General features: G+C 45.4%; 1 protein-coding gene across 1 annotated transcript in view; it reads right to left on the bottom strand.

The window, feature by feature from the left end:
- PIP5K1C (phosphatidylinositol-4-phosphate 5-kinase type 1 gamma) overlaps positions 1-26,524 on the bottom strand; it is a 75,023-nt gene that overhangs the window by 35,148 nt on the left and 13,351 nt on the right. Inside the window, exons 2-5 of the mRNA XM_015810682.1 lie at positions 11,372-11,403; positions 3,798-3,890; positions 2,108-2,238; positions 922-1,039 (exon numbers count right to left, since the gene is read on the bottom strand). Of these exons, the coding sequence (XP_015666168.1) occupies positions 922-1,039; positions 2,108-2,238; positions 3,798-3,890; positions 11,372-11,403 (374 nt within the window). The remainder of the gene's footprint in view (positions 1-921; positions 1,040-2,107; positions 2,239-3,797; positions 3,891-11,371; positions 11,404-26,524) is intronic.

The raw sequence follows: 26,524 nt of genomic DNA, 5'->3' as shown, positions 1-26,524 counted from the left end.
GGGAGGCGGGGCTGAGGCGATGGTGCACGTGCCCACAGAGAGGGCTCTGAGTGCCACCTCTGGCACGCATGCCATAGGTCAGTGGTGGCAAACCTATGGCACAGGTGCCAGAGGCGGCACTCAGAGCCCTCTCTGTGGGCACACGCGTAGTCGCCCCAGTCCTAGGCCTTCAGCTGGGTTTTATAAAACCTTTTCGCTTTAGGCCTCCACCGCCATGTCCCCCCCTCAAAAGGTTCAATCAATAAGTCAATTTCAACTTCTCGCAGGAAAACAACAGATCTTGCAAAGTTGGAATTGATTGATTGAACTTTTTAGTCCCGCCCAGTTCTGCCGTTACCACTGCAGCCACGCCCACCCAATGGGCCACACCCACCCGGCACTCGACAATGCATAAATGGGTTTTGGGTTGCAGTTTGGGCACTCGGTCTCTAAAAGGTTCGCCACCACTGCCGTAGGTCACTGGGTAATACAGCCTAACACCAATTCAAGCAGTCCTTGACTTACAACCATTTGTTTCCTGACTGTTCAAAGTTACAACAGCACTGAAAAAAGTGACTTATGAGCAGTTTTCACATTGATGACTGTTGCAGCATCCCCACAGTCATGTGATCAAAATTTGGTCGCTTGGCAACTGGCAGGTAAGTTGCACTGTCCCGGGGTCACGTGATCACCTTTTGGGATCTTCTCAACCGGCTTGTGACAAGTAAAGTCAATGGGGGAAGCCAGATTCAATTAACAACCGCATGATTCGCTTAACAGCTGCAGTGATTCGCTTAACTGTAGCAAAAAAAAAAATGGAGTGCAGCTCCCAGGACGACTGCCTTGCTTAGCAATAGAAATTTTGGGCTTAATCGTGATTCTAAGTCGAGGACTGCTTGTGCTTTTTATTTGCAAAGAATGAAAAAGATGAGCAGATCTTACCAAATAATCATCCGGACGAATGCCAAAAAGTTCTCGAAAATACCGGAAAGCTACAGGGGCGTATGTTTTGAACCTGAAGTCAGGGTAATGGTGTGCTGGAGTGAGATTACTGCCTTCACTACATTTTGGGAAAGACAGAAACATGTTCACACTGAGCAACACTTTCCTCTTTTCTTACAATTGATAATGAAATGCATCACTTGTACCGCTGGTAACATAAAGGCCTTCCATTTTGGCTATTTTGGAGGGAAACTCAAGGTTACCTCAGGAACCGTTTCCCCCCAGTGTTATCGGCTTGTCCCACTTGCAACAATAGAAGGGGCATGCTGCAGACCCTGTCGGTCAAGGAATTCTGACCGGCAGAATCCAGAAAAAGAGCACTTTTGCCGTGATTCCCGCCCTTTGGAACATCATGCCCCCTGAGGTAAGATCTGCCCGCACCCTCTTAGCCTTCTTGAAAGGCCTTAAAACCTGGTTCTGCCAATTGGCCTGGGGTCCCAACGGGAATGTTCCATATTGGAGGCGGTTAGTGCAATTTGGCAACTTTAAAATCTGTGGGTTTCAACTCTCAGAATTCCTCAGCCAGCCATGCTGGCTGCAGAATTCTGGGAGTTGAAGTCCACAAGTCTTAAAATTAGTGGGTTAGTGCAGAATTCCCCAACATTTTGGGATTGGCGGCCCAGAGCAAGGGGAGAAGGGAAGGTTTGTGGGGGGCCATGAGTGCTTGCACGAGTGGGGTCGCAAATGTCCGCAACGACACTTGCACAAGCTGGGCCGCGAACGTCCGCAACGCTCATGGCAACGCTTGCACGAATGGGGCTATACACACACGCACAACGGCCAGCCATTCACGTGGCCTGGTGGCCAACAGGCCGTGGCCTGGTCGTGGACCGTGGACCACAGCTTGGGGACCCCTGGGCTAGTGGATTAGAAGAAGACTCCATCTCCCCCCGGATGTATATTGGTTCCTTCCTTAACTATCTTTCTGAATTTTAATGTTAATATTTATCGTGTAATGTTCTACCATTTATATTGCCGTTTTTATGTCGTCGCAAGCGGCCTAGAGTCACTCGATGGTGAGATGGGGCGGCATATGAATTTAATAAATAAATAAAGTGAACTTTCTCTTGGCCAGCTTCAATTCCCTCTTCATGTAGCGCGGCCACCCTTGTTAGTAGGACATTACCTGGGAAAGAAAATGCTCTCCACTACGTAGAAATCTTGCATCAAAACATCCCTCTCAGGCTTGGAGCTCAGGTTTCCCACAGTGTAGCCAATCCCCAGCTGGATGGCCCCCTTGAGGGTGGTTGACGTGGTCTGCAGCAGCCAACGAAGAATAGATTAGGTTGAGCGGCACTTAGAGCAGGACTTAATATAGATGTCTATGGAGAGTCTCAATCATCCAGGTCAGGGGTCTTCAAATGTGGCCCTTTTATGACTTATGGACTTCAACTCCCAGAATTCCTCAGCCAGCAAAGCTGGCTGAGGAATTCTGGGAGTTGAAGTCCACAAGTCATAAAAGAGCCAAGTTTGAAGACCCCTGATCCAGATCATGGTCATCCCAAAGGTGCTTTTTCCAAAAGGCAACTGGACTTCCTTGGGTTTTTTTTAGCTTTGAAAACACTTCATTTCTCATCCAAGAGATTTCTTCCGTTCTAACTGAAGTTAGAACCGAAGAAGCTTCCTGAATGTGAAGCGAAACGATTTCAAAGAAAGGAACCAAAGAAGTCCAGTTGCCTTTTGGAAAAAGTGCCCTCGTGGTGACTTAACACACAGAGAAGCGCTCCTCTTCGCTGGTTGGGAGCAACAATTCGTAACAGCCAGTATGGTGTTGACGTGAAGTTGTCGGACCAGAAGAAGGAAGACCCAGGTTTTAGTTCGCCGCTAGCTATGGGACATTGGGCCAGTCTATCTCTCTCAGCTCAAAAGACAGGGTAGTCCAGTGGTAAAGACACTATAATAGGAGCAGGACAACTATTCTATTGCCCCCTCAGCCATGGAAGCTCATTGGCAGATGTTGGACCAGTCCCTCCCTCCTAGCCCAAAAGCCAATCAGATGTAGTGGGGAAAATACTGGACTAGGAGGGGGGGAGACCCAGATTCTATTCCTTCTTCAGGCATGGAAGTTCATTGGCTGACTTTGATCCAGTCCCTCCTTCTCAGCCCAAGAGCCAATCGGGTATAATAAGGGGCTACAGGAAGACCCGGGTTCTCCACCCCTCTTGGACACGGAAGCTCTCCAGGAGACTTTGGGCCAGTCCCACTCTTTCAGCACAGTCTATCTCATAAGGTGGGGGTTGTGAGAACACCTTTGTACACAAATCAAATAAACACGTACCAAGAACTGCAGTAAAGTGGAATGATGAGGGCTTGTCTTAAAGTTGTGCAAGGCAAAGGTTTCCTGACTTGTTTTCTTCTGTCGTGATTAATCCAGGGCAAGGGTCTTCAAACTTGGCCCCTTTTATGACTTGTGGACTTCAACTCCCAGAATTCCTCAGCCAGCGTGCCTGGCTGAGGAATTCTGGGAGCTGAAGTGCACAAGTCATAAAAGGGTCAAGTTTGAAGACCCCTGCTCCAGCGGAAGGATTTGTACATGTTTTTTTAAAATAAAATAAAATAAACATAAGCCTATTACAAGGCTCACCCTTCAGTTTTCACGTCTCCTGCCTCCGACTGTAGTCAGAGGGGATTCTAATAACCTCAGCAAAGTGGACTGCAAGTGGCCTTGGGCTTGGTCACACAGCCCTCCTCCATCTTGTACCGAGACTGTCCAGAAGCAGAGACACTTAGTTTCAGGATAAAGCAGAGCGTGGAGGGGGCCATTCAATTCTTTCCCTTAGTCCCCATCAGAACCTCCACCCTCCAGGAGATCAGACCTTCTTGTATGTCGTTTCCCCTGAGGCGTCAACTCCTCGGTGGCCTATCTTTTTCCCCAGGCCGGCTCCCGGCTGCCCTGTCAGCGATGGTGGCTGGAAAAGGAAGGGAGATCAAAGTAAGCGGAGAAAAAGCGGAGAATATTAATTGCCGGTACAGAAGGAACGTTGAAAAGCTCTGTTAAGATTAGGCCAAGTTTCATCTTAGATCTAAGATCTCGTTTCTCACAGGAGCCTAGCGGATCCCTGTCGGTGCTTACAAATAGGAGTCAAAGACCAGGCCTTCCGTCACCACTGTTCCTCTGCACTGCCGCAACGTGGAGACAACATAAAGAGTTTTTCAGGCTGAAAACGTTTGGTAGATCTGCCCTTTACGCCATCTAAGTTAGTGGCCACCAAGTCATCACGTAACTACAAAGCCCACAAGCTAATTTGTGCTTTGTGAGGAACTGTTTTCTTCTGCTTACTCTAAATCTACTGATCGGCTTCATCTATTTAGAAGAGAAAAAAAAGCTTATCCTGGTTCTCCTTCTCCATGCCAGGCAAGACTTAATAAACCATGTTCTTAATAATAATAATAATAATGATGATGATGATGATGATGATGATGATGATGATGATGATGATGAAGAAGTTGGAAGGGACCTTGGAGATCATCTAGTCCAACCCCCTGCTCAAGCAGGAAACCCTATACCATTTCGGACAAATGGCTGTCCAGTTTCTTCTTAAAAACTTCCAGTGTTGGAGCATTCACCACTTCTGGAGGCAGGTTGTTCCACTGGTTAATTGTTCTAACTGTCAGGAAGTTTCTCCTTAGTTCTAGGTTGCTTCTCTTCTTGATTAGTTTCCATCCGTTGCTTCTTGTCCTGCCTTCAGGCACTTTGGAGAATAGCTTGACTCCCTCTTCTTTGGGGCAGCCCCTGAGATATTGGAACACTGCTATCCTGTCCCCCCTCGTTCTTCTCTTCATTAAACTAGACATACCCAATTTGACAGGTCAAATGGCAGAGGGGAAGTCTGAGATTCCAATCAGCCGTTCTTCCTCCAAAGCAAAAAGCCCCAAGTCCCTCGGTGACCGACTACAAGAGGAAAATGCTGGATGTTTTTCTGTTCCGTTTGATTTCACGGTCCTTCCAAACTCTGCATCCAGCAGCCTGGGCCTTATAATAGCCTTAAAGCAGCTGGCAATCTTTAAAAGCCATTTAATCAATCGTTTAATGAAGCCACCACACTCCAAGTGGGGAAATAAGAAATGGCTTGGCTAGAAAAGCCAGCTTCAGCACTTTTGTATAGGAGTGCTGCCTCCTAAATAACAGTGAGTACTTCTTGTTATCATTATCTGCTAAAGAGCCAGGAGCAAAGTGGGTCTAAGGCAGTGTTTCTCAACCTTGACAATTTTAAGGCACGTGGACTTCAACTCCCAGAATTCCNGCTGGCTCAGGAATTCTGGGAGTTGAAGTCCACGAGTCATAAAAGAGCCCAGGTTGCCTACCCCTATCCTAGGACGAAGATTAAGAGCAGGGGTCTTCAAACTTGCCCCTTTTATGACTCGTGGACTTCAACTCCCAGAATTCCTGAGCCAGCATGGCTCAGCTTGGAAACCTCTCCCTTTCCCCTCAGCATGGCTGGCTCAGGAATTCTGGGAGTTGAAGTCCAAGAGTCATAAAAGAGCCAAGGTTGCCTACCCCTGGTCTAGGGGTTCATTAAGCAGAAGCCTTTGGGTTTAGTAGCATAGAGACTGATACTAACCTTAGGAGGCAGAATAGATTAAGAAAACGACTCCAGAGGAAAGTCCTAACTTTACTCCACTGAAACAGGTTACAGCAGGGATCTCCAAACTTGGCGACTTTTAAGCCTTCAACTCCCAGAATTCCTCAGCCAACCTGGACCCAATCATCTGGTTGATCTCACACGGCAGAGCAATTAAAACAATGAGTCTGAGGCTGGGTTCATAGTAGGCTAAATCATGGCTTATTTAATCCAACGCCAAAAACCCTTAGCCTTAAATTATGGCTTCAAAATCACAACGGCTGGGTTCGTATTAACCACTAAGTTAGGAAGACGTAATTCGGCCCAAGGGCTATTATCTACTTTGCCCTGCTCCAGAAGTAGCTGGGACCAAGGAATGGCTGGGAGATTAAGGAATGAAATAGCCTTGCACAGGCTTCAGGCATCCCTTTTGTTACTTAACCCTAAACCAGGGGGTCTTCAAACTTGGCCCTTTTATGACTTGTGGACTTCCCCAGAATTCCTCAGCCAGACATGCTGGCTGAGGAATTCTAGGAGTTGAAGTCCATAAGTCATAAAAGGGCCAAGTTTGAAGGCCCCTGCCTTACAGCAAAGAGGTTGGATCCTAAGACAGTGATGGCAAACCTTTTAGAGACTGAGTGCCCAAACTGCAACCCAAAACCCACTTATGCATCGTCGAGTGCCGGGTGGGTGTGGCCCATTGGGTGGGCGTGGCTGTGGCGGTAACAGCAAACTGGGTGGGACTAAAAAGTTCAATCAATCATTTCCAACTTTTGCAAGATCTTTTTTTTCCCCGCGAGAAGTTGAAATTGACTGATTGAACCTTTTTTTTGTTTTTTTAGCACACAGCGGCGGAGGCCTAAACCGAAAAGGTTTTATAAAACCCAGCTGAAGGCCTAGGACTGGGGCGACGGCGCGCGTGCCCACAGAGAGGGCTCTGAGTGCCGCCTCTGGCACCCGTGCCATAGGTTCTCCACCACTGACCTAAGACAAATGACTTAGTTCTCTTTTCAAAATAATTCTTCCAAATCCTCTTGTTATAAAAATCAAACATTTCCCTAGTCTGGGGACACTAATGTGGCAGATTCCTGCTCTCTAGTGTCTGGTCTTCATCTCAGGAAATTTTCTAGAACCTTCCCTTTTGTCATCCAGGGCACCATTCAGGGCACCATTCAGTGTTTATCATCTGTTACCTATTCAGAAGAGTTGCTCATAATCCTGTCATCTTTATGCAGCTCTATTCTAGGGCACCTGATCCTTTCCCAAGTCCGGTTCTCAGTGAATAGCTCAGTTTGTTGTCAAAGCTTATTGCTGATGACAAGCCTGGAACAATGATAAATCCAGCAAATAATAGAACTGCTTATGCACTGAAGTGAAAAGAGACAACATACGCATTTCTCTCTGACTCCAGGCAGTTAGGAACTCAGCCAGGGTAGGACGCAGCTCTGCTTACAAAAATTATTTTGTATCACTGAGCAAATCTCCAGAATTATCCTTGTGCTCTTTGCACACAGGCAGAAAACAGACACACGAGGCCATCCCCTGCAAAGCCTTCATCTCCCATTTATTTACTTATTTACTCTTATCATTCTGTGTGTGTACAGGTAGTCCTCGACTTATAACTGAGCCCAAATTTATGTTGCTAAGTGAGACGTTTGTTAAGTGAGTTTTGTCGCATTTTACGACTTATCTTGACACAGCTAGCAATAGCAATAGCACTTAAGACGTATATACCGCTTCACAGTGCTTTACAGCCCCTCTCTAAGCGGTTTACAGAGTCAGCCTGTTGCCTCCAACAATCCGGGTCCTCATTTTATTGACCTTGTAAGGATGGAAGGCTGAGTCAACCTTGAGCTGCTCAAGATCGAACTGCCGAACTGCTGGCAGTCGGCAGTCAGCAGAATTAGCCTGCAATACTGCATCCTAACCACTGCGTCACCACGGCTCCTCAGTTGTTAAGTGAATCATTGTAAATCTTAAGTTAGCCACACGGTTGTTAAGTGAATCTGGTTTACCCGTTGACTTTGCTTGTCAGAAAGTCACAAAGGGTGATCACATCCTCCCAGGACATGGCGATTGTCATAAATGTGAGTCGGTTGCCAATTGTGTGAATTTTGATCATGTGACTATGGGGAGGCTGCAATGGTCGTAAGTGGGGAAAATGGTCATCGGTCACTAAATGAACTATTGAGTCGAAGACTACCTGTATCAGCAAATAAGTCAAATCAACCCACACCCCGATTAACAACATTCAGCCAAGTAAAACAGGCTGAGTGTTATTAAAATTGAAATAACACAAAATGTTGTTGTTATTGTCCCCAGGTGCTTGCTTACAATGAAATTATTGCGGAACACCTGGTCTAAAGGCCCTGATGTTTGTTGGATGGTTTGCCAATAATAACAATGGGAAAACTGGAGCACAAGACAAAGGTGGAACACAATAACATAATTAAAATGAAGCGTTCCATCTTTAAGCAGTTTCTTCTGCTTAAGTTTCTGGAATGTTAAGAGGGAGGATGGGAGTTTTAATTCCAAGAGAAAGCTATTTCATAAGGCTGGATCAGATCCTGGCCTCTATTTTCCTTTCCTCACGAAAGTGGGGTAATAAAAGGAGGCTATTTAGCCCCACACCCTTTTGTGTCTGATGTAAAGGTTACAAATAATGTCAAAATACACAGAGGTGACATCGCAGGGTAAGTATGCAAAACAAGGCACCCCAGATGGAAGGTGTATAGGCAAAGCCAGTCGTGGGCTGAACTGAAGCTGTTTGCTGAACTAACAATGTGGGTTGGTGAATAATTCACCTGCACACAAACACGCTTCTCCACCCCTTCCGGCTCCTTCAGTAGTCTTGTGTTAAATTTCTCAACTGGAATGACGTCAATCATGCTACGCCATGGTTGTTTTAATTATGTTTTGCTGATTGACTCGGAATGAGGTGGTTTGCACAAAATCATCATCATCATCTCAGCCCAAACTGAGATGTGTATACCTGTGTTTGCTTAGTACCCTGGGCGAACCCGGCTTTAAGCATGCTAAGCAGATCATGTGAACTAAATCAAATTTTGCTGAAATAAGTTTGACTTATCGTTTTTATCTGTCCTCAACATGATCTTAGGTACTGATCATATAGGCCAGTGGTGGTGAACCTATGGCACGCGTGCCAGAGGCAGCACTCAGAGCCCTCTCTGTGGGCAGGCGTGCCGTGCCCCGGAGATGGCGAGGGACTGCCCCCTGCTGCCCTGGCCCCGCCCACCCAGTCTGCCATGACCACTACGGCCACGCCCACCCGGCACCCGGTGATAAATAAGTGGGTTTTGGGTTGCAGTTTGGGCACTGGGTCTCTAAAAGGTTCACCGTCACTGATATAGGCTGAATTTTCACCATGTAAAATGAACCGTCCTTCAAGCTGGAACATCCAGGCAGGCGTACAATACTGCAGGAATTATGATGGGCAACCCAAGTATCTTCACACAAAAAAGACCTACAATGTAATCTGAACTCCTAGTTCCCTTGTAGTTGTTGTCAGTAAACCTGGCTCTTCAACAAAGCAGAAAGGCTTCCCCTTGGGCAGCGATGTGTGTCGAGATTGAAACAAGGGGGGTGAGCTTGTGGTTATGGGAGTCAAAGGAAGGGCTGTTCAGAGCCAGCTTGGTCTAGAGGTACTTTGTAGCGCTATGCTACAAAGTAGGAGACAGTGAGTTCCAGCCTCGCTTTAACCATGAAAGTCAGCTGGGTGGCTTTAGGCCAATCACCATGAGACAGATGTTTCTAGTCCTGCCTTAGTCACGAAAACTAGCTGGGTGATAAAATGGTGGAATATAATATTATATCGTATCTATAGCAATTAAGACTTACATACCGCTTCATAGTGCTTTACAGCACTAAGCAGTTTATAGTCAGCATAGATACATACATACATACATACATACATACATACATACATACATACATACATACATACATACATACATATTCATTCAGTCCAACAGCCGGCAAAAGAAAAATCAAGCAGAATCACGCAAGAACCCGTTACCCAGGTCACGTCGCCCACACAGGAGAGCGCCAAGGCCCAAGCTGGACCTACCACCGCTCTGCCCTCCTATGACAGCGACGACGAAGGTGGTGTCGACCTGTTCCGCCTTTTTCTCTCGCTGCTAAGCTCGTAGTTCCTAAGACAGGGGTACAAATGGATCTGAAAGTGCTAGTGGACTCAGGATGTTCCCGGTGCATTATCAGTTTGCCAATTGCCCTCAAGATGGGTATACGAGCAAGACTGCTCTCCAGGCCCATGAGGTTTGAACAGGCAGATGGCTCCTTAAGGGGAGGGACTTTAATCGCCCATCTGACGGAACCTATATGCTTAGAAATAGGTGAGCATTGAGAGTTCATCCATTTCGTGGTGGGCCCGAAGATGACTGCGGCTGTGATCTTAGGTCTAGCCTGGTTGGACAGGGGGAAGCCTTTTATCTGGTGGGAGAAGGGGATGAGGACTGTGAGATTGCCCATAGGCCCCAAGCCCCCTCTTGATTCTACCGACATTACTGGAGGGCCTAAGCCTTTTACCGAATCGGCAAAGATAGCTGCCATTCCCCGGCCGGGCGAACCATTCATTCCCAGTGAATACTGAGATTTAGCGGAGGTGTTTAGTGAAAGAGTGCGACATCGGCCAAATGACTGCGCCACTGAACTATTACCGGGGGCTAAACTCCCAAGGCCGAGAATGTACGCTATGGCCCCCCTCGAAATGGATGAACTACAGCAATATGTGAACAAAAACCTAGCGAGAGGTTTTATAGAGCCGGCCAAATCCCAGGTGGGGGCTCCAGTGTTGCGTTGACACATTCATTCATTCATTCAAGACCACTCCGGGGGGGAGGAGTCGCTTGCCTAAAGAACCTTGGAGACGCTGGTGCTCAAAATCTTTTCTAAATACTCTGATTAACGTGCTATACAGGAAATCACTTGCTTTATTTAAAAAAAAACCAACAACCTTCCCACCGGCATATAACTCCACTGCAATGACAAAGTATGGAACCCATAGATCCAGAGAAGTGTGGGTTTCTACAGAAATTGTTATTACAAATGGACAACCATTTGTCTGAAATGGTATAGGGCAGGGGTAGGCAACCTTGGCTCTTTTATGACTGGTGGACTTCAACTCCCAGAATTCCTGAGCCAGCATGGCTCAGCTTGGAAACCTCTCCCTGTCCCCTCAGCATGGCTGGCTCAGGAATTCTGGGAGTTGAAGTCCACCAGTCATAAAAGGGCCAAGGTTGCCTACCCCTGGTATAGGGTTTCCTGCTTGGGCAGGGGGTTGAAGACCTCCAGGGTAACTTCCAACTTTATTATTATTATTATTATTATTATTATTATTATTAATCATCACACAGTCAGCCAGATGTTCAGACTGGATTTGGCATTTTTGTCTACCTATTGAGTCCTTCCCAAGGACCTGGGATAGGCAGATGTGGATGTTTGATGGTATTACAGATATCGTCGCAGGATGGAGGCAGTTCCTAGTAAGACGATGATTTCTGTAATACCATTAAACATCCACATCTGCCTATCCCAGGTCCTTGGGAAGGGCTTGATTATTATTATTATTATTATTATTATTATTATTATTATTATTATTATTAATAATAATAATAATAATAATAATACATTCAGAGAAATAGCCTATTTCTGTTAACTTTTAATTTATTTACTAGAACTGTTTCTAATGGAATATAAAGAGTATATAAAACTGTATTTCCAAAAGCAGCTAATAATGTACCTGGAACACATAAAAACTGAAAACATAACAAATAAATGCAAATTTTTACCTCTGTTAGAATTGCCTTCTTCAAAGCCAGCCCTGAAAAAATAAGAACATGGTGAGGAGGTAAACACAGAAACATGCTGTTTTTACAGTCCCATTCCTAACCTAGGTAGAAGCTTTGGGATGAAGGCTGCCAGGAACCAAGGCTTCCCTCTGTCCTTCTTACAGGAAAATTCCAAATCTGAAATCAAACTTTCCCTTTAAAAATTCATTTTGTCCAACTCAAAAGGATCAGGGTTTGATTTCCTTTTCTCCATCTTTATGTGCATGATGTGTACAAGTGGACGTGCAAAATATTTCAACTCTCGGCTATTTCAAATTCAAAATAGCCAATTCAAATTTGAAAATGAACTGTTCCAACCTTGCTGGAATGTTCCGGCATTATTCTGATCAGACCCGTTGTGTTCCAAGCTGCCGCTTTGAAGTTGGAATACTTCCAGTGTAGTTGGAATATGTGAGCAATGAAACATTATGCACATCACGTTGTTTGCTTATAAACAGCCTCTATTAAAGATAATGGGATTTTCTTCAATAAAACAGAGATGTGGGCTGGAAATTTTATGGAGTAGAAATTTTCCTTCAAAGGTTCTCCACTCCAGGCAAGTTTGGCAATTTCAAAGTCGGACAGAATTTGCTACCAATAAAGGAGAATATTTGTAGCAGGGTTGAAAGGAGAGGTTCTTTGGTGCTCTCTGAGTTTGGCTGTTTTCTTGCAGATGTTTCATTACCCAAATTAGGTAACATCATCAGTGCACTGATGCTATCTAGTTTGGGTAATGAAACTACTGCAAGAAAACAAACAAGCTCAGAGAACACCAAGGACCCCTCACAAAATTTGCTTTTCCAGGTGACTGTTATAAAAGAAAGTTTGAAACATGGCTCTCTCCCCCTTGCACCAAATAATATAGCCCACGTCTTTGAACAGACTATAGATCAGGGGTCTTCAAACTTGGCCCTTTGATGACTTGTGGACTTCAACTCCCAGAATTCCTCAGCCAGGCACGCTGGCTGAGGAATTCTGGGAGTTGAAGTCCACAAGTCATCAAAGGGCCAAGTTTGAAGACCCCTTGCTATAGACCAGTGGTTCTCAACCTTTTTAATGCTGCGACCCCCAACCGGTCGTAAGTCGAGGACTAAACCGATTGTAAGTCGAGGACTAAACCGGTCGTAAGTCGAGGACGAAACCGGTCGTAAGTTGAGGACTACCCAACCAGTCGTAAGTCGAGGACTTTCCCTGCCCGGGAGCGCCGCGCATGCGTGGTTCCGCCCCCTGCGCCGGCCGAGGCATAGCTGGCAAGCGGCAGAGATGGAGCAGGCCAACCACCAGCTGGCCCAGCTCAAGGGAGGTAAGGCACCCACCGGAAAAGGGGAAAAAAATGGCGGACAGCCTTGCTTGGTGACCCCCGTGAAATGGTCGATTGACCCCAAATGGGGTTGTGACCCATAGGTTGAGAACCGCTGCACTAAATAATATAGCCCATGTCTTTGAACAGACTACAAATCAGGGGTCTTCAAACTTGGCCTTTTGATGACTTGTGGACTTCAACTCCCAGAATTCCTCAGCCAGGCACGCTGGCTGAGGAATTCTGGGAGTTGAAGTCCACAAGTCATCAAAGGGCCCAAGTTTGAAGACCCCTTGCTATAGACACTGCGATGAATATGGTAATCAGAATTATATTCATTTGCATAGGAAAAATGTTCCTATTCAACGTCTTCTGGAACAGTCACATCCCTGTAAGTAAACAAACCAGATTACTTGGGTAGCTTTCCAACCGTTGCCAAGTTGTCACATTCAAGCAATCAAATTCCAGCTCAATTGTTCCACCTACATTTTCGTGCGAACCTTAATAAGGCCAACGACGACTCTGAATAACAAAACTCATCTCTCCACCCAGAAAAATCGGCATTCCCAAAAGAAGTCTCATCTGTCCTTCATCCAACATTTATTTGTTTATGCCAGATGCTTATAGGATTACCCATCTTACCTATCATAACTCTGGGAGGCTCACAACACCACAATAAAATCAAAGGAAACAATGAAACCAACACCATCCCCAAATCTTAGTTTTCCAACAAAACAAACTTAAGACTTGTGATTCCTCTCTGTCTAATACAGGTTGTCCTTGATTTACGACTACAGCTGGGATTAGAATTTCCGTTGCTAAGCGAGGCAGTTGTTTTTAAGTGATTTTTGTAACCGGTTTTTTTTTGACGTGGTTGTTAACTGAATCACCGCAGTTGTTTAGGTGAATTATGTGGTCGTTAAATGAATCTGGCTTCTTCCATTGACTTGGCTTGTCAGAAGCCAGCTGGGAAGGTTGCAAATAGGTCATGTGACCCCAGGGCACTGCAAATGTCATAAATACGTGCAGTTGCTAACTGCCCGAATTTTGTTCCCTGTAACCATGGGAAAGCTGTGCAATGACCAGTCATAAATCACTTTTTTCAGTGCCACTGTAAATTTTAATAGTCACTAAGCCAGACATGTCAAACACAAGGCCTGGGGGCCGGATGCGGCCCGCGAAGTGGTTTCATGTGGCCCGCGAAGCCATCCTGGAAACAGTGAAGGAACGGCCCCTGCTGCCTGGACCAGGTTATCTGCAGGACCGCCTTCTGCCACATACCTCCCTTTGACCAGTCCGCTCCCACAGATTAGGCCTCCTCAGGGTGCTGTCGGCCGGACAATGCCGGCTGGTGACCCCCAGGGGGAGAGCCTTCTCTGTGGCAGCTCCTACCCTATGGAATGAGCTGCCCCCTGACCTCCGTACAATGGGGGACATACGCCTATTCCGCCGAGCCCTAAAGACCTATCTGTTCCAAGAGGCCGGTCTGGCATAAATCTGAAATTCTAAAATTTTAAATTGGGTATAATTTTATATTATTATAGTGGGTTTTAGGACAGGACAAATAATTTAATTAGTTTTGAATATTTTTAAATATTATGGTATTGCTGTTTTATTAATGTGCCTGTTCACCGCCCTGAGTCCCGCAAGGGAGAAGGGCGGTATATAAATCAAATAAATTTGAATTTGAATTTGCCTTGGCCCAGGCCGGCCGGGAGCCACTGTACAATTTTGTGGTGGCCATGTATGCTGAAACGCATTCAGTCTTAGCTCCACAAGGCCATCTAGAAACAGCAAGGAACCAGCCCCTGCCGTGTCAGCCCCGCCCCCTGGGTGCATGCTGGGGAGGTGTCACCCTTTGTGAGGAATGAAGAAATGGACCATGCCTTGGCGCTTGCCCCGGTCCCACCCCCTTCTGCCAGAGACCCTCAGATCTGTCCCACTCCTGCCCAGGCCCCCACAAGCACCCTTGATGCGAACGATGTAGAGCTGGCCATGCCCACCCAGTAGGCCGCACCCACCCAGTAGGCCGCACCCACCCTGACCACACACCCCTGCCCCCACCCCAGGGCAACCGCAATGCTCATGCGGCCCTCAATGAAATTGAGTTTGACACCCCTGCACTAAGCAAATAGCTGTACAGCCAAGACACAAGTTTACAACATATCAGACTTCAGAATTCTGAACTGTGTCGTTTTAAAATACGGTTTTGGGTACCCCAGAATGAGTGGATTTTCTTTTCTTCTTAATCTTTTGGAGGGTGGGGCAGCCAAGGGCAAAAATTGGTAATCCTTGAATATTTAAAGCACTGATTCCATGATATCCCCTGAACCACCACCCCTGTGGAAAAAAAAAAGCAGATGGATTTTCCCACTGAAGAAACAGATGTTTTTTTCCTGTTTCGGTTTAGTTTAAAGGGCAAAATAAGCGCCTTAAGCCTCTGAAAGGCTTAAGATTCCCATTTGCCCTTTAAAAAAAAAACACCTACTAAAATAGGAAAAGAGGCCAAAGATTTCAGCTCTGCCCACTCCAGCAAGACTTTTGTGTTACCAGGTACACGCCTTCTCTCCAGGCAGGACACAAAAACAAACTGCAGCCCCAAGGCCAAACAAACTACCACCCTAATTATTTTTAATTCATTATTTGGAGAAATTACCAGTCCTTTTCGCAGTCTTCTCTCTCAAGACTAAACTGTCCGGTTCGAGAAGACCAACCGGGTTTCTTCCACTGCACAGAAAAAAACACTGCTGCCGAGAGTCTTTTTAAATTCATCCCTCTAAAAACAAATTGTTGTTAAGTGAGATATCGCGTGATTGCAGTTTGCAACCTCCTTCACTGGGGAAGTCAGCTGGGAAGGTTGCAAATGGGAATCGCGTGATTGAAGTTGCCACCTTTTTTTCTAATGCATGCCACACAGATAAAAACAGACAAAGCCTCCATCACTACGGTCTTCCGTCTTGACTCTTTTGACCACACCCTGCAGATACCACTAGAACAGACATGTCAAATTCACGATGTCACGTGATGTTACGTGACATATTAACTATGAGAGGGATCTCAGAGTCCTAGTGGACAATCACTGAAATATGAGCCAGCCGTGTGCTGCAGCTGCCAAAAACGCCAACACAGTGCTGGGCTGCATTAACAGAGGGAGAGAATCAAGATCACGTGAAGTGTTAATACTACTTTACAAGGCCTCGGTAAGGCCACACTTGGAATACCGCATCCAGTTTTGGTCACCACAATGTAAAGATGATGTTGAGACTCTAGAAAGAGTGCAGAGAAGAGCAACAAAGATGATCAGGAGACTGGAGGCTAAAACACATAAGGAACGGTTGCAGGAATTGGGTATATCTAGTTTAATGAAGAGAAGGACGAGGGGGGACATAATAGCCATGTTCCAATATCTCAGGGGCTGCCACAAAGAAGAGGGAGTCAAGCTATTCTCCAAAGCGCCTGAAGGCAGGACAAGAAGCAACGGATGGAAACTAATCAAGGAGAGAAGCAACCTAGAACTAAGGAGAAACTTCCTGACAGTGAGAACAATTAACCAGTGGAACAACCTGCCTCCAGAAGCTGTGAATGCTCCAACACTGGAAATTTTTAAAAAGAGACTGGACAGCCATTTGTCCGAAATGGTATAGGGTTTCCTGCCTCAGCAGGGGGTTGAACTAGATGACCTCCAAGATCCCTTCCAACTTTTTATTATTATTATTATTATTATTATTATTATTATTATTATTATTATTATTATTATTATTATTATCATTATCATTATCATTATCATTATCATTATCATTATTATAATATTGGATATAATATATATTTTCCCCCATTGCCGACAATGGGGTGGGCGCTGTTTTGTGACGCGTCCAGCCCGCGGGCCGGCAGTTTGACACCCCTGAACTAGAAGGTAGGCTGTTAAATGCCAGTGTGTTCTAAGCCATGATTTAAAACAGTGAACCACCTCACTGTAACTTTAGAGAGAAAAGTGGTGCATGCTAAAAATAGTAAATTAACAGATGACATGTCATCATCCCCTGTGTTTATTCTGCTCCTCCTTCAGGATGTCTGCAGCCCATGCAAGTTACACAAGGCCAGCATTGTTGAGCGCTATCTTTTAATTTAGCTTCCGCAATAAGAGAGTAACTTAGCCTGCCTCTGATTGACAAAAGCGCCTTGTTGACAATTCCATGGGGTCTTTAATTCCCAGCCAAGAATTCTATTTGATTTTTTGCCGTAATTATCAAGGCAAGAAGGAAGTCATACAGGAAGCTGGGTTTCACATGCGGCAAGTTTTTCCTGGCATACGAAGAAGAACCGGCGCACAAATTAGCACAGCCACAAGGAACCGGAGAGCAGTCCTCAGCTGCAGGATATTCACAGCCGTCCGTCGTGAAGATGAGAAACCTTTCAAGGGATGAGGCCTTCTCCTCCATTGTTACAAGAAGGTCCCAGGGCAAAATGTGCTAGCTGAGCTCTTTTCCTGTACCGGTTCCAGAGCTGGGGATTAGTGGCAACATTGAGGCTAATTAATCCAAGCAGCTTAACTTGCAAGTAATAAAAGTTCCTGAGCCAGGCACAGCTCAGGCAGGTGAGCAATAAAGCCCCAGAAGGGCCTAATTGGCTACTTTGGGAGAGGAAGAAAAAAAAAAACGGCAAAAAAGAATTTCTGCATGCTTCTCTTTAAAGAGCCAAGACACTGTCCAATTTGAAAGACAAATATAGGTTTAAAAGGGAAAAAAAAAGTAAACTCCTCATTGAGTATCTGCTGGGAGTTGCCAGTAATCCTGGGGTAAGGGGGTACTTATCTCCTTAAGGTCACACGTGGCCTAGCTTCGGGGGGGGGGGGGGGGANGGGGGGGGGGGGGGGGGGGGGGGGGGGGGGGAAGCAAGTCCTAATTTTATGCCAGCCAGGCAATTCTGCACTGGTAGTCCTCGACGTACGACAGCAATTGAGCCCAAACTTTATGTTGCTAAGCGAGGCATTTGTTAAGTGAATTTTGCCCCTTTCTTGACAACACAGTTGTTAAGTGAATCACTGCAGTTGTCAAGTTACAGCACGGTTCTTAAGTGAATCTGCTTTTTCCCCCATTGGCTTTGCTTGTCAGAAGGTCTCAAAAGATTGAACACATGACCCTGGGACACTGCGACCGTCATAAATACGAGTCAGTTGCAAACTGTCTGAATTTCATGTGGCCACGGGGATGCTGCAACGGTCATTAAGTGTGAAAAATGGTCCCCTTTTTCAGTAATGTTGTAATTTTGAACAGTCACTAAATGAACTGTTGTAAGTCGAGGACTGCCTGTATTGGTGGGGAAGGCCTTAGCAGGATAGGACTCCTGTGTGCAAACAGAGATATGGATATTCAGCTCTACGTGGGTTTCATGACTAAACGAGCAATAGGCATGAGAATCAGGTACAGCAAGTCCTCAACGTACGACTGTTCCCTTAACAACCGTTCAAAGTGACGGTGGTCCTAACTTCGGGCTGCTTAGGACCCAGATTTGAAGTTCCAACAGCGCCTCCTCCCCATTGCAGACAAGCAATTGAACCTTGGGCGCTGAACAACACAGGGATATTTACAGCCATTTGCAGTGTCCCAGTCACATGACTGTGTTTTATGATAGTTTTGCCAAAAACCAGCACTTACTTCCAATTTTCCCCAAAACCGCACCCATAGCAAACCACTGGTTCACTTAACGACTGCTTTATGACCGCCATATTGGCTTAATGACTGCTGCAAAAAAGCTCGTAAAATTGTCATGAGTTATGACTGTAATGGGCAGGCTTCATTACGGTCGTACCTCGAGGACTGCCTGCAGTGAGGAGAAAAAAATGGCCATTGAGCACATCATGCATTTGGATCCGGACCCGTCCAGACCAGCCCTTCTGCAGCAGTGGATGCTTATCTATTTATTTATGAAATTTATTCACCGCTCATTTCTCTGCCCTATGACTCTGCATGGATTTCAACAACACTATAAAAGATTAAAACAGTAAGATCGTAACTACATTAAAATTAACAAAGAAATAGCTAAGATAGCCGGGGGAGGGGGGGATCTTCTAATCCAGTACAGGTAGTCCTCAACTTACGGCCATAATTGGGCCTAACATATCTGTGGCTAAGTGAAACATTGAAGTGAATTTGCTCCATTTTACAATCTTTCTTGCCGCAGTTGTTAAGTGAATCACGGCAATTGTTAAGTTTGTAACACGGTTGTTAAACAGATCTGGCTTCCCCATTGAATTTTCTTATAAGAAGGTCACAAAAGGTGATCACGTGACCCCAGGACACGGCCACCGTCATAAATATGAACCAGCTGCCAAGCGTCTGAATGTTGATCACATGACCATGGGGATGCTGCAACGTTCTCAAGTGTGGAAAAGGTTCACTTTTCTCAGCGCCCTTGTAACTTTGAAGGGTCACTAAATGAACTGTTGTAAGTCGAGGACCACCTGTAACTACCTCCAAGATGACAGGATGACTTGGGCCCCAGGCCAATCAGCAGAACCAGGTTACAAGGCCTTTAGGAAGGCCCAAAGGATGGGAGCAGATCTCACCTGGGTGGGGGTAGGATATTCATAGGAAGAGACTGAAGGTCAGCTGAAGCCTGGAATTCAACATCTCCAACAGCATTTCTGGGGTACTCATTACCATACCCCCTAGAGACCCCCCTTTTACAGCCATGGCCCCTATTGTAATGCACCCTGCTGTAACTTGGGGATGAGACAAGATCCAGGATGAGAGTCCAGCAGACCAGACCAACTGGAAGCACAGCAGCCACTTCGGCAGAACTGGTTATTGGCTAATTCTGATTACATCCTGATTGATATATAGAGACCAGTTTCTTAATAGAGTATTAATTTATGAATAATGAAACAGGACAAGCACAATGGCAAGAGTTTTTGGTGGACTCAAGTGCCCTCAAGAAGAATTACAAACTAAAGTCAAAGAAGACAAAACGCTAACAGTGTTAATGACAGTATTTAACAGAAGTCATTCACAAAAAAATTATTCATCTGTGTAGGCATTCTGATACCGGGAGAAGTGAATGCGTGAATAAGAAGCCTTTATCCCAAATTAAGACACACGTGATAGAATTGAAGGCCTTGACGAGCTGAAATTTAGGCTAACTCAGGGGTAGGCAACCTTGGCTCTTTTATGGCTCCTGGACTTCGACTCCCAGAATTCCTGAGCCAGGAATTCTGGGAGTCGAAGTCCACGAGTCATAAAAGAGCCAAGATTGCCTACCCCTGGGCTAACTTGTGCTCGGCTGAGTTATGTATCCTCCCAGGAAGATTGAACTCTTCCCACTGTTTACTGGGAGAACTTTCAATGGAAGGGGATAGAAAAGGGAGATCAAATAAATACATCTCCTACAAAACACATGGACACATTACTTCTAGAGAGTATGAGGAGAGGGACCAGATCCAAATTACAATGCCAATAAGTCAGGTTAAAGAAAGCAATAATAAGGCATCCATAAAAAGGAAAAATAAGACAGGAAAAATAAGATCTGCCCCAGAACAGGCTCAACCGAGCATATCCAAGGTTCATTTTTCCATGCATCCCATGTCTAATTTGCTCTACACTCACAATCATGCAGAAGAGAGATGGTAACAAGGACCAATGACTGTTCTCCCTATAAAGCCTGGACTGCTAAGGGCACAAACAGCATCATCGGGACATTTAAGATATAGTTTTGGAACAATCTGTTCTGTAAACAACATCTTCTCTGCGCCGTTGTGTTGTGATCACAAATCCAGGCTGAGGTCAAGATGCAAAGTTTAAACGAAGTGAGAGTGCTGGAAAAATAAGGTATACCGAAAACCAATTCCTTAGAAAAAGTGTTACCAAGACGCAGGCACAAGTAACATAAGGAAGGACTCCAATATTGATATCTGACAGTATTTCAAGGTATAAAATAAGAATGCGTAACATTAAGCTTCTGGATACAGGTAATTCTCGACTTACAACAGTTCATTTAGTGACCATTCACAGTTACAGCAGCACTGAAAAAAGGGACTTAAGGACATTTTTTGGACCATTGCAGCGTCCCAGTGGTCACGTGATCAAAATTCAGACGCTTGGCAACTGACTCATATTTATGATGGTTGCAGTGTCCCGGGATCATGTGATCCCCTTTTGTGACCTTCTGACAAGCGAAGTCAATGGGGGAGCCACAATTCACTTAACAACCGTGTTACTAAGTTAACAACTGCAGCGACTCACTTATCAACTGTGGCAAGAAAGGAAATGGGGCAAAATTCACTTAACTGTCTTGCTTAGCAACAGACATTTTGGGCTCAATTGTGGTCATTAAGTTGAGGACTGCCTGTACTGAAGTATGGCTCCTTAGAATTTGAAATGTTTTTCCCGCACTATAACGACTCATTATATTATTAGGATTCTTCTTGAACTCTGGGGTAAATTTCATGAGGAAATCCTCCTTGAAGTGTAGCCATCTGAAAGGAACTAAGGGTGTAGATCCGTGGGGGCAAACCTATGACACCTGCTAAAGGTGACACTCCACAACATTTTGGGTGACATGCCAGCGTTCACCAACACTCGGCAACAACCGTTCTCAAAAGCATGCCCCATTCTTGTGCAATTTTCAGAGGCTGCGTGAAAATGGAGTAGGTTATCACACAGCCTCTGGACTCTCTAGATCGGGGGTCCCCAACCCCAGGTCTGGGGACCGGTACCGGGCCGCAGCATGCCAGCAACCGATCCGCACAAACAAGCAAATCCCCATTCGCGGGATGCAGGCAGCACACAAAACCACGCCCCTCCGGTCCGTGGAAAAACCTCTCTCCACGGAACCGGTCCCTGTAGCCCAGTGGTTCTCAACCTTTTTAATGCCGCGACCCCAACTGGTCGTAAGTCGAGGACTAAACCGGTCGTAAGTCGAGGACTAAACCGGTTGTAAGTCGAGGACTAAACCGGTCGTAAGTCGAGGACTACCCAACCGGTCGTAAGTTTGGGACTTTCCCTGCCCGGGAGCGCCACGCATGCGTGGTTCCGCCCCCTGCACCGGCCGAGGCGTAGCTGGCAAGCGGCAGAGACGGAGCAGGCCGACCACCAGCTGGCCCAGCCCAAGGGAGGTAAGGCACCCGCCGGAAAAGGGGAAAAAAATGGCGGACAAAAAAAAATGGCAGACAAAAAAAATGGCGGACAGCCTTGCTTGGCGACCCCCGTGAAATGGTCGATGGACCCCAAATGGGGTCCCGACCCACAGGTTGAGAACCACTGCTGTAGCCCAAAAGGTTGTGGACCTCTGCTCTAGATGTCATGCTGTTGCATGGCCTCCAGACTCTCCGAAAATCACGCGAGAATGGGGTGTGCTTTTGCAGAGTTTTCAGAGGCTGCAGCAGCCACACCGGTGCATTCTCCGAAGCCGCTTCAAAACCGAAGGCCTCACACAACACGGAGCTGCCTCAAGCAGGCCGCAGGGGCCTGTCAACGGAAAGAGAACACTGCCTGAAGGCAAGTGGCCTGCGGCCGATCCTGGGGAAATCGCACACACAATTGGACTGTATTTTTTAAAAATAATACGTGAAGAATTATCTTTTGTTCAGGGGTGTGTCTGTGTGTGACATGCCAACAAAGTCAAGTGAGGCATTTTCAGTATTTTTGACAGGTTAGTAGCAGGGTTGTTAAGTGAATTTGGTGTTCCCCATTGACTTTGCTTGTCAGAAGATCATAAAAGGTGATCACATGAGTCCCCAGGACACTGCAACCGCCATGAATATAAGCCAGTTGCCAAGCATCCAAATTTTGACCACGTTATCATGTGGATGCTGCAATCGTTGTGTGAAAAATGGCCATAAGTCCCTTTTTCCGATGCCATTGTAACTTAGAATGGTCACTAAATGAACTGTTGTAAGTTGAGGGCCACCTGAATAACCCCCCCCCAAATGTTACAGCCTTTCCTCATTAGCTGCCCTCTGCTGACCCGTCTCTAGTTCCACTACAGGTAATCCTCAACTTACAACCAGTCAGGTAGCAACCAGTTGAAGTTATGACTGACCTCCCTGGCAATACTTATGACTGTTTCTAAAAATTCCGATGGCCGCTCCCTTCCACAGTCATGTGACCAGATTTTTCAGGGTTTTTGCTGAAAACCAGCATTTACTTACTTTGGGGGGGGGAACTGGCCCTTAGTGTACCGTTGGTTCCTTTAACGATCGCAACAAAAAAGTCATAAAATCGAGTCGGTTAAATGGATGACCCACTTTACGAGTATCTCGACTTACAACTCTGATGGGCAAGCTCTAGTACAGTCATAAGTCAAGGACTTATGAAGGCAGGACAAGAAGCAACGGATGGAAACTAATCAAGAAGAGAAGCAACCTAGAACTAAGGAGAAACTTCCTGACAGTGAGAACAATTAACCAGTGGAACAACCTGCCTCCAGAAGCGGTGAATGCTCCAACACTGGAGGTTTTTAAGAAGAGACTGGACAGCCATTTGTCTGAAATGGTATAGGGTAGTGATGGCGAACCTTTTAGAGACCGAGTGCCAAAAACTGCCCCCCCGCTCCACCCAACCCCGACCCTCCCCCACCCCGCCTGCCCGCAGGGCCACTCATCGCCTCCAGGGCCCGCCGCAGATCGCCCAACAGTGCCATGGCGGCCACGCCCTCTGCCCATGCCCCGCAGCGTCAACTGTGCGCGTGGGGGCATGAGGGCAGAGTCTTGTCTACGCTGCCTGGCTGCCATGTCCTTGGCTGCACTGCTCCGCGTGGGCCATGCTCAGGGGCGACTCTCCTCCAGGGGGGCTGCTGGTGAGGAGAGGGTTGCGGGGGGAGGCAAGGCTGGGGCAACGGCACGTGTGCCCACAGAGAGGGCTCCGAGTGCCGCCTCTGGCACCCATGCCATAGGTTCGCCACCACTAGGGTTTCCTGCCTGAGCAGGGGGTTGGACTAGATGACCTCCAAGGTCCCTTCCAACTTTTATTATTATTACTATTATTATTATTATTATTATTATTATTATTATTATTATTATTATTATTAATTATTATTATTATTATTATCGTTACCTGTATTATCTATTCTGAGATGCGACAATCAAAACAGCGCACCGTTTCCCAGATGTGGCTGCCCCACTGATTAACTAATGGCACTACGATATCGGCATCTCTTTCTTCAATACTGCTTCTTATTAACGCTGTTGTTGGCCTTTTTTTTTTTTTTTTAAACAGAGGATGCAGACTGTGCTGACACCTTTATCGAACTGTTTACCATTACTCCCAGACCTTGGTCCTCATCAATCATCGCTAGCTCTGATCCCATTAGATCCCATCAGCGGTCTTCACTCAGCAGGCTATTCCTTATGCTGCTGGACAGCTCCTTCCCATTTTGCTGGAAAAAAAGCCTGCTCTGTTTTTCTACACTTGTCTTGTCTGCTCGGTTTTCCCGAATGTTTGTTTGCTTTACGCTTTTAATACATTACATCTGGCAGATATTTTGGCTCCTTCTGGGGTGGCTGCCCTGATATATTAAGATGAGAGGTGACTTTAAAAGACTTAATTTTCCAACCAAGATTACTATTATGGTTCATTGCATAGTCAGATATATAGACTAGGGTTTGTTTATTAGGGGTTTTTTTTTTCAACTCTTTACCTCCCTCAGAGATTTGGCGTTTTTTATCCAGCTATCTACTGAGTCCTTCCCAGTGATTTGGAGTAGGCAGATGATTATTTAAATTTATATGCTGTCCATCTCATTAAGCCACGATCCTGGCAGTTTACAAAATCATAAATAAGAATATAAAACAAAGTGTTAAAACATTAAGCATTAAAAGTCAAAAACACTAAAATTAACCATTTTAACTGGATAAAAAGGACCAATACGTAAAGGGGGTGGAGGTGGAATCAAAGTTTTTCAAACTTGGCAACTTTACATAAAAATGGGCATGACCCACTTAACAACCGACTTGCTCAGAAATGAAAATTCTGATCCCAACTGTGGTCGCAAACTGAGGATTACCTGTACAAATTGTAAAACATTAAAAAAAAACAACACAACACATAAAAGGGTGTGGGCTGCCCACAGACGCATCGAGTAGTCCTCAACTTAACGATCATTCGTTTAGTGACCATTCAAAGCTACAACAGCGCTGACAAAAGTGACTTGTGGCCATTTTTCACACTTATGACTGTTGCAGTATCCCCAGGGCCACTTGGTCAAAATGTGGATGCTTGGCAACCGGTTCATACCAGCATATATCCTAATATTATAAAGCACGGTTGGGCCATTAATTTCCCCAATGGGCCACATGAGAGACTGCAACTGTTGTGGAGGGGTTAACCAGTAGGGCTGTGAAGGTGCAGGGGCATGCACCCATGCACATATTAATTGGGGGGGGGGGAATAGCAGCTGCCTTCAACACAAAAGCACTGCAGTTGTATTGCGTGCATGACGGACACTTATTTACATTTGATTTCTAATTTCCATTTAACCTCACACAGATCAGATAGGGACAGACAAGGGCTAAATGTGACCCAAAGGCTGTATAATGCCCAGCTTATTGTAAAGCACCTCCCATATTGTATTTCTTATAACATACAGAAGGAAGATTGCCCATTTAATTCCTTTCTACCGTCAAAATTCCCCTCCCAATAAAAAAAACATTAAGAAATCTTTGGAAGTTCTGGGTCAGCGGCAGGCTGAACAATCCTCATGTGATAGTAAAGAAGTCAGAGAGAGTCTTTTATAGCATTAGTGAGTCATCTAATTCCATCTTAATATCCACTGCAGAAATCCTTTTACTGGAATAACAACCCTTGCTTCACAAGATTCTAACCAGATCTCCCAAGCCCAAATCTGGTCCTTCAGGTGAGAGGATACCCAACCATTTCCAAAGCAGAGTGGCTGCCGCCGACCCTGAGGGTCTTAAGAAAGGTTTGAAAAACTTGGTTTTTCTGGAAAAAAAAAAACAAAAAACCAGGTGCTGGAAATGCTGCTGAAACAGCTAAAACAATAATTCCAGTCACTTTTTAATTTTTTTATTGCTACATTTAATTACAGATGGTTTTTGACTTAGCAACCAAAATTTTAGACCAGAACTTCCATCGCTAAGCAAGGTGGCTGTTAAGCATGGTTAAGCAAACTTAACCATGGTTGTTCTTTAACCATGGTTGTAAGCCAATCACTGTAGTTGTAAGTGAATTATGCAATTGTTAAGTGAATTTGGCTTCTCCTATTGCAGGAGTCTTCAAACTTGGCCCTTTTATGACTTGTGGGCTTCAACTCCCAGAATTCCTCAGCCAGTGTGCCTGGCTGAGGAATTCTGGGAGTTGAAGTCCACAAGTCATAAAAGGGCCAAGTTTGAAGACCCCTGCTCTATTGACTTTGCTTATCAGAAGCAGGTTAGGAAGGTCACAAATGGCAGTCACAAGATTCGAGGATGCTGTAACCATCATAGATATGTGTTTGGTTGCCAAGCACCCGAATTTTTTTTTTTTTTTTTTTCAAAATTTTTTTTTTATTGTTTTCAACATAAGAAAAAAAGCAATCACAAGTACATCACAATTAGAAACCCCCCCACCCCCCACCCGGACTTCCCAAACCTAATCCCAGGATACTATTCAACTAAAAGTAACCATATACTAATATCCCTAGCTCCACAAAATATAATTCTACATAAGTAGGTGAAATATATGTATATATAAAAAAAAGAAGAAAATTTTTTTATCTAAAAACCTAACCTATATTCCACCATTCTATGCTTATTTTGAATATAAACAATCCATCTTCTCCATATTGATAAAAATTGTTCATTTGAATGATCCTTCAAATAAGCC

This window comes from Protobothrops mucrosquamatus, unplaced genomic scaffold, assembly GCF_001527695.2.
Source record: "Protobothrops mucrosquamatus isolate PMUCROS unplaced genomic scaffold, P.Mucros_1.0 scaffold14, whole genome shotgun sequence".
Taxonomy (NCBI): Eukaryota; Metazoa; Chordata; class Lepidosauria; order Squamata; family Viperidae; genus Protobothrops; species Protobothrops mucrosquamatus.
The sequence above is the reverse complement of the archived record's forward strand: the minus strand, read 5'-3'. Positions and strand labels throughout refer to the sequence as shown.